Source organism: Ruditapes philippinarum, unplaced genomic scaffold (genome assembly GCF_026571515.1).
Source record: "Ruditapes philippinarum isolate M1 unplaced genomic scaffold, ASM2657151v2 ctg11587_1_1_1_1, whole genome shotgun sequence".
NCBI lineage: Eukaryota > Metazoa > Mollusca > Bivalvia > Venerida > Veneridae > Ruditapes > Ruditapes philippinarum.
The window spans coordinates 1-8,960 of record NW_026861331.1 but is presented as its reverse complement, the minus strand read 5'-3'; the positions used below and the strand labels follow the sequence as shown (position 1 = coordinate 8,960).

Below are 8,960 nucleotides of genomic sequence, written 5' to 3'. Positions count from 1 at the left end.
GAGTTATGTCCCGGACAAAGTTCAAAGTGCAATAATTCGAAAATAAGGCAAGGCAGAGTTACTGCACTGCACTTCTACCAAATGAGATCTATCCTCCCATTTTGATATATTAACTAGTTTCTTGTTGATACTTCATGTAGTTTCATAGTAATGTCCCTGACAAAGTTCACAGTGTAAAATTGGATAAGGGCAATTACTCCAAAATAGGCAAGGTTCTTTTGCACTGTACTTCCATTTTATGAGATCTATCTACCTACAAAGTTTCTTGTTCATATCTCTTATAGTGTCAAAGTTATGTCCCGGACAAAGTTCAAGATGTAAAAATGAACAATGGGCAAGAAATCCCAAATTAGGCAAGGTACTTCTATTTCAAGTTATGGTTCTTTTGCACTGCAATGAGATCTATCTACCTACAAAGTATCTTGTTCATTTCTATTATACTTTCAGAGCTATCTCCTGGACAATGTTCAAAGTATAAAAATGAACAGAGGGCATTAACTCCAAAACTAATCAAGAAAGAGTTGCGACTCTTTAGCACTGCACTTCTATCTAATGAGATCTATCTACCTACAAATTTTCTTGTTAATACCTCTTATGGTTTCCGAGTAATATCCCGGACAAAATTCAATGTGTAAAAATGAACAAAGGTCAATAACTCAAAAATAAAGCAAGGTAGAGTTATAATTCTTTTGCACTGCACTTCTCCCCAATGCTATCCAACTACCTACAAAGTTCCATGTTGATATCTCTTAAAATTTAGAGTTATGTCCCGGACAAAGTCCAAATTGTATAAAATGAACAAAAGACAATAATCCAAAATAAGGCAAGACAGAGCTGTGGTTCTTGTTACTTTTTATTTCAATAATTCAAACATTACAGAAAGAACATAGTGTATAATAATTTTTTTTGAGAGAAAAAAATGAGAACCATGCATTAATTACTATAATGATTGGCTGACAAAATTTAATGTTAAGATTTATTTCCTTTCTGAATAAAAAATAAACATAAAAATTCTGACGAAGGGACAATGTCAGTTATAACAGATATCACAGCCTAGAAAATTAAAAAAAAATATCACATTTAAAGTATCTTGAACTGAAGAAAATGAATACAAAATTACAACAAGAAATGTCGGACGACACATATGCCCCCTTTCTAGCCCTTGACTAACATTATTTGTTTTTGTTATAGAAACTTGCCATGAATATGAATGGGTATATGGAAGTGTTCAATTATGGAAAAAAAGAAAAATAATGAAGGCTTTGTGATAAATAGTTTTCAAGATAATGAGCAGAAACCATTCTGACATTTAAGGCCCCTGTGACATTGACCTTTGAACTAGTGGCCCAAAATCAATAGGGGTCATCTAATAGTTATTACCAATCAATATTATAAATATGAAGACTTTGTGATAAATAGCTTTCAAGATATTAAGCGGAAACCATACTAGCATTCAATAACTCTGTGACCTTGACCTTCGACCTAGTGACCCAAAAATTAATGGGGGTGACTTACAAGTATGACCAATCACTATGAATACTTTGTGATAAATAGTTTTCAAGACAATGAGCGGAAACCATGTAGTTTACCGACAGATAGACAGACAGACCACCCGACCGACATAAGCAAAACAATATACTCTTCTTCGAAAGTGGGCATAAAAATACGTACTAAAGTTTTGTTAACGCTTTGCAATATCTTTGGAAAACATCAAGATTAATGTAAGAAATGAATTATGCCTGAGCATTGCTGAAAGCTGTGTTTAAAATGTAACTATTATTTATGTTTAATGCATTGTCTCTTACTAAACATAAAAAGAACAATGCTTCACATTGGGGTTTAAATTATTCAGGCTACTAACACTAGCAATTTTCATTTGAATTTGTTTGACATTTTGTGATATGAATTATTTAAGTTACCTGGCAACAGTAAACAGAATCAGTATTCCTGGATTGTTCCATTATAACCAAGTAGAAGTGAGTAATTATGCAAACAATTATCAAGCAATTGGGAATATAACAATTCATTATGCTATCTGTCGTAAAACGTGGACGATCTTTCAACAGCAATTAAAGCAACAAATACCTGTAGTTGAAAATTGTGGACGCGTTCTAAAAGAGTGTAAGTAATGGTCAAAGTACAAATGAAATCATTTGACAGTCAAAGATGAAAATGGATCAGTTTTATGGCATTCAGTAATCTATAATCTTGCAAACACATTATTCATACGTATTGTAATCTGTAAAACTGACAAAGTATACAATGAAATAATTTAAAAAAGCAAAAAAAAGACAAATATATATCAAAAATGGAAAAATACATTTTCATTTTAGTGCAAACTAAATTTACAAGTTAGCGACTAAACACATTGAAATAAAGAATGAATTTTTAGAACAACAAAACGTATGGTATTTATACTGAAGTTATGTATGTTTTGGTTTACCAAAATGAAATAGATGGCAATAATAAAAAGTATATACAACACTTACAGTGAACATTAATATTTTAAACTTGCTGATAATCTATACTTTTAGTATAATATAAAGATAAGCACACAACAAAAAAAAGCAATCAAGCATTCAATGTATAATATGACATCATACTCGTATGTACATACATTTTGTATATAACAATAAATATAAAATTAATTTTGAAATATTTTGTTTTCAACACGACAAACAAATCAAATATGCAATATGTAAAACAATCCAAACAAATCAGCACATTTCTAGCAATGATCTATAAATTTTCCTGACCACGGCGATGGCGTTTTCTCCTGAATTCTTGCCAATCATCAAATGACCCGGTGTAAGATGTTGCCTCTCCTTTGATGTACATGTACATTGATTCACCATAACGCCGCTCACTTTCTAACTTATGTTCTTTCATCTTCTGAAGTCTCGTGCGGTCAACCCGTGGTGGAAATTCATTTGGTGTCTTCATGCAGTCCAGATTTTCATAGTGATGTATCAGTTTCTTCCAAACGAACTGATCAGAAGATAGCAAGTTTTTGTTCCCTATGATTATAAATTACAATTAAACTAAATTCAATATAGTTCCTTAAAACAAATAGTAAGTTTACTATACCATTTACATTGATTCAACTTTATAACGTTAAAAAGTAAAAATCTGTTTATAAACATGTTCCTCAGATCACTTTTTAGACACCTTCGTTAAAGTTAAAATATAAATTCTTATTATGTATGATTTACATGAATGTTTGTTTACCTCTTCTTATGAAATGCATAGAAATTATATTGAAGGAAGCTATCGAATGCGTTTTAAAGATCCTGTAACATTTTGTATACGTTTAACAGAAATAAAAGTTATGTATGTATTTAAGAATTCATAAACAATTCCGACGGTCAGAATGTATGATTATATATACATGTATTATATAGTCATATGGTTATCGTCGGAAAACAATTTGATTTGTTTTCGTAAAATTATCGCATTTACCATCAATCAAATCGTTCTGATATTTTTTTAATTATTTACTTAATCTTAAAATGTAAAAATATAAACAAAAGCAAGACAAATGTTACTGCAAAGCATCATTGTTGCAGCACATGTTTTTTAATAGAACTTTTAATGAAATAAGATTATTTCATAATCATATCTAGATAATATGTACAAATATTACTTCAGAAAACTAAATTAGTGTAAGTGAACAAATTAATATGTGTTCATAGCTAAACCATTAATATGTTACTTTAACAGAACATGTTAAGTATACTGAATTTAGTGGTTTGATGTGGGTACAACAAATATTTAAATTGTAAATTCTAAGCTGCGTAAATTAAGTGAAACCGGTGCTTTGAAGGTCGCAGTGTAGAATTGTTGGGTGGAATTTTTATGAGATTATTGATATAATGCTCTTTTATAAATTAATTTTCAGGGATGTCTATTCATTTTTGTAAAGTTGGCTTTTGTAAATATTTCAAAATATAAAAAACTTAATCAAGACATTTTTCAACTTTATTTTTGATAAGGTCCAAAAATAACATATAAAAAGAACCTGGCCTATGAACTTTAAATACATCTTGAATGCACTAAAACGTATCGATAACGGTGAAACACTAATTATTCTGAATATCAATTTCGTTTCTATGTCACTTTCAATACAATTCCTAATATCATTGGTTCGAAAGTTGTAAATTTATAGTTTATTTTACAATAAAAAGACTTGCTGTGATCAAAACAATCACGCAAACGCAATATTTCTTGGTGTTAAAGTATGCAACTGCGTGTAGCCCGGGGTTCTATGATATCACGGTACTTAACGTTTATCGGAAAATATTTAAATATAAATATCATAAATGAATGAGATTTTTCTTCCATCTTATAATTGAATCTTTTCCAGACCTGTTTGTCAAAAAAATATTTCAAAAGAACCAATAAAAATGACATTTTTTAGAATATTTTCCATGTCTGCATATGGGTAATTTCAGAGGAGGTTACTACGGTATCAAGGTAATCCCCCAAAAAAGCAAGTATGGAAGGATAGATGGGTCAAAACATTCAAGTTAAGTTGTTAAAAACTTCCAACAGTTAACTTGCTATAAAATTAAAACTATATGAACAGACTATATGTCAGTATATGTGTTTATTACATATTTTAATTGACTGTGTATAAAACCATTAAGGAAAATGGTAGTAAAATATGAAGGTTTTATAAAATAGTTTTCTTGCCACAAATACATTCAATATTCACCAAATTAAATTTATTGGCAGATGAAAATGAGTCAAGTGTGCAAGTTTTACAAATATTAGCATCATCATGTGTTGCTTTTACTAGTAGTCACAGAAAATTTAAATACCTTGATATCATAGAACCCTTGATATCATAGGAACCGAGTATACAACCACGCTTACCTATAATTATCAGGCCCTTCCTTGCTCTAGTTAGTGCAACGTTTATCTGATTCTGGTCAGTGATAAAGCCAAGGTTGTGTTTACACCAACCTAATGTAGGGTTTGATTCTATCTTGTACTCAGGGAGAGATCTTACTGTACTGAAAATCACATAATCCCATTCCCCTCCTAAAATATAAGGAATGATCATTCAGAGACTTGTAATTAATGTTAACAAAAGTTAACATACAAAAGATCTTACAGCTGCATAAGATACAGGAACTTTATAAATGTACATATTTACATTTCATCATAAATACACAAACCTTTTTTTATTTAAAATCATATATTTTAAAATAACTATACATGATATATACTTGAATTTATTAAAATAACAAAAATCGCATATTCAAAACTTCAAATTAACTTTTTTTCAGATATTAAACAAGATTATACCTTGACTTGAAACTACCGTACTGACATTCTCATCAACATAACCATCCTCTTTCAGTCGTCGTTTTATTTCTGATACCTGTGCGTTGTACTGGGAAAGTATATTGACAGACTCTGTTGGTTGCTCTCTTGTGAAGTAAGAATATACTTTAATCTGAAAACAGGAAATTCACGACGGATTATGCTTTCAGATACAAAAATAAAATTCATGGGATTGAAATCAGAAAACAAGGAGGAATATGGCCGTAAAGCGCTCACTTGTTGACAAAATGGTCAAACATTCTACATAGTTTTGAGTTGGACAAGGTTTTAATAGAGGTCATTTTCTAGTCATGACTAACATCCACATCTTAGAAAAGATACGACTTGTGATACATTTTTCAAGAGAATACCTATTTTATTAAATTACTAAATGCATGAAAGGAAAATCAATAATTCCCTGGGATAGGGTCATTTTTTACCACAGCACAATAATTTAAATAATCTTTGTAGAGATCACATAGACAGTATCTCATCACAAATATCTAAGCTTTACGCTTTTATAGAGGAAGATTTTTAATGACAAAATTCAATAGGGGGAACACCCAAGGATCCATATGTAGTTTTGGATAATGCAGTTAACAGATTCAAAAGATATATTGTTTTCAGAAATTGTTGACGACGAACGACGGATGACGACGGACGACGGGGGATCACATTAGTTCATCATGTGCAATTTGCGCTTAGTTGGCCTATTGTGCTCAGGTGAGCTTGAGATATGAATGCACTTTTGAATAATTATAAATTAACCAATGAAAGTTTGCAGATCTTTTGTTGCGTAAAAATATCAATCAGAAGTATGTATCAAATATCAATAATTGAAAATATTATAAAACATTACCACTTCATCAATTTCAGCTATATTACTCTTGGATTGTTCATTTCCCTCTTCTGTTGACACAGTCAACACCTTTTCTTCTCCTTCAACGTGAACAAATATGTGTGGGTATATTTCGTTTTGACACCTTGGCCAGATACGAATTTTACCTTTACTCCAGGCACCAGGCATTGTTATCAGGGCGTTTTTGTAAAAATTTGCTGATGGGAAACGACAGATCTGGGGGTTCTATATAATATAAAAAACATAAAATACACATAACAATTATCGGCATATTACCTTATCTAATTGAATATAACAATATCACAATATCAATTTTAGTCATTTCAATTAGGTTATTGTCTGAATTTCAATTTTTTTTTCATGAAAAAAAAAAAAGAATACATTACAACAAAACAGTTTCAATGCACAGTCTAAAACAATATTTTTGAGACTATGTATTTTAATATGAAATTAAACTAAGTTAATTTAAAAGTCTAAAAGTCATACTATCCTTCAAAGTAATTAAAATTTTGCAATTTATCGAATGATTCATTAGTACAGTGGAAAAATAAAATCCAAAAGGAAGAAATAATCCAAAATAAATAAACCAAAATAAAACCAACATTGGTGGTTGAGCTGAATACTAGTATAAGCTTCCTTCTTGGCTTATTTATTCAAATCAATGAATTAGTCGAGAAATAGTCAAACAGAATAATTAGAAATGACAACTTAAAAATGATTACCATTCTATACTGCTGTTCCAACATAGTGAACTTCACATTGTTGAACTGTTTTGTATTTGTTACAGCATAACGCTCAAACAAAGACATCTCCATCCCAAGTAAACCAGCCTCCCTACACATTATGATTGGTCGCAGTTGCTTGTGGTCCCCTATAAGCACAACCTGTTCAGCTTTTGTGGCTATTATTGGAACCAAACACTGTGGCTCTGTGCACATACCAGCCTCGTCCACAATAACCTTAAAATTTACACATTGAATAATGTTGAAAGTTAAGGATGAGGTAAAATGTTTGTACTTTACTCTTTGTCAAGAGTCATTAAACCTTATGGGAAAACAATTTTATTAAGAAATAAACTTTGTCTGCCTCTAGTATATATGGTAGATCAATTTCATTCATAATTTTCTCCCTTACTCCAAAAAGGAGTACAACTATGTGAAAGTATGATAATTTAAATTACGATAGCAATAAAATTTATATTACCTGATGAACATTTAAAGCTTTTAACATCTTTGGATTAGACCCGACAGCAGTTGTGCAAAGAATAACATCATGTTTCCTGATTTCATCAATTGAAGCTTCTCTGACAACGCGTACATACGCTGCAACTTTCTCTGGCATCGGCATATAATTGTTTGCCTTGAAAAGCTTATCATATGCGTTTATCTCTTCTGCATATTTCTTTCCTTTTTGGCGAATTAAATGATGAAGGGCCACTGGGTATAAAATAGGTGATGTTTTCTGATTTCTTGTACTGGTCTTTGACAGAAAAGTTCTACCAGGTATAGGAAAGTCCAAAGCTTCAATCGACCTTCCATAAACACGGACAAAGTCTGGGCAATAATTACCCATTCTATTGTACATCCACTCTACAAACAATATAGGATATAACTTAAATAAGGACTTCATTACTTATGTACATGTACATCTTCGATAACAATTATACTAAAATGCATCGGTAAAAGTAAGAAACTAAGATTAAACAGACAGAAATGATAATAAACATCGTCGTATGCTAAATGCTTGCTTTTTTGTTTCGTCTTACTATTTTGTTATCTCTTGCTGTAAAATATTTAAAACAATAGTAACAATAGAAATGGTTATTGGTTATTTTGCCCGATTTCATTAAAACGTAAATTATATTCTACAAAACCTCTTGATTTCTAGAAAATTGAAATATTGCAGGTTGAATTAAATTTTAATATGATACAGATACAAGTAAATTTGTATCTATGAATAAAGGTTTTTAAAATCATTCCTTATTTCATTCAATGTTCTACGTCAAAGAGTCGATGCAAACTAACAAATGAGCTCAACAAGAATTCGGCTGACAAACAACCAGAACTAACCTGCAACAAGATCAACTGATCTGTTAGATGGTCCACAAAAAAGAACTTGTTTTCTTTGTTTTCCCTCTTTATGTTGAATGTCATTGATTTTATTAAATAGAGATACCAGTTTGATTCCTGTGTAGGTTTTGCCAGTTCCTAAATTAAAAAACGAAAAAAAAAAACATATTACAAAATCATAGCAGAAAAAAGATCTTTCAATGAGCAGTAAAATACAAGATTTAAGTTAAACACTATTCTTATTAATTATGCTTATTAATTTCGTTAAGTTGAGTATGAACTTGTAACTTTTCATAAATTAAAACATGAAATGTATGGAAACATTTTTCCCAGGGGTCCTTGTATAAGAAAAAAAGCGTAAACATCAAAGCTCTATCTATCGCTTCATTTTGCTTTCTTGTTTTTTGGGGGAAAAAAGGTTTTCGTTTTCGTGTCATCCCCCACAACCCTTGGGTATTTCCCGGTTGCGTTCAAAAAAGACTTGCAATATTTTTATGATCCCTTATCTAAAAAACAAGAAAAAACCATGGGATACCCTTATGAACCCAAAAATTTTCCCTTAAAAAAAAATTTTAAAGATCCCCCGGAGGGAGGGTCAATATAAAATTTTTAAATCGATTTTTTATTTAACGAAAAAAGCAACTATCAACAATTTTTATTCCAACCCTTCGAAAAAATTTTCTCTTATATAGTCCCCAAAGTTC

The 8,960-nt window shown here is 30.7% G+C and overlaps 1 protein-coding gene across 1 annotated transcript; it reads right to left on the bottom strand.

Moving 5' to 3' along the window:
* Positions 1–909: 909 nt before the first annotated feature.
* Positions 910–8,394, bottom strand: LOC132715287 (helicase with zinc finger domain 2-like; the record flags this gene model as incomplete). The annotated part of the gene is made up of 7 exons (XM_060698278.1): positions 910–3,017; positions 4,876–5,043; positions 5,311–5,461; positions 6,188–6,412; positions 6,910–7,146; positions 7,391–7,776; positions 8,257–8,394. Coding segments are annotated over 7 exons (1,583 nt in total), but the record flags the coding sequence as incomplete, so codon positions are not given.
* Positions 8,395–8,960: the final 566 nt, after the last annotated feature.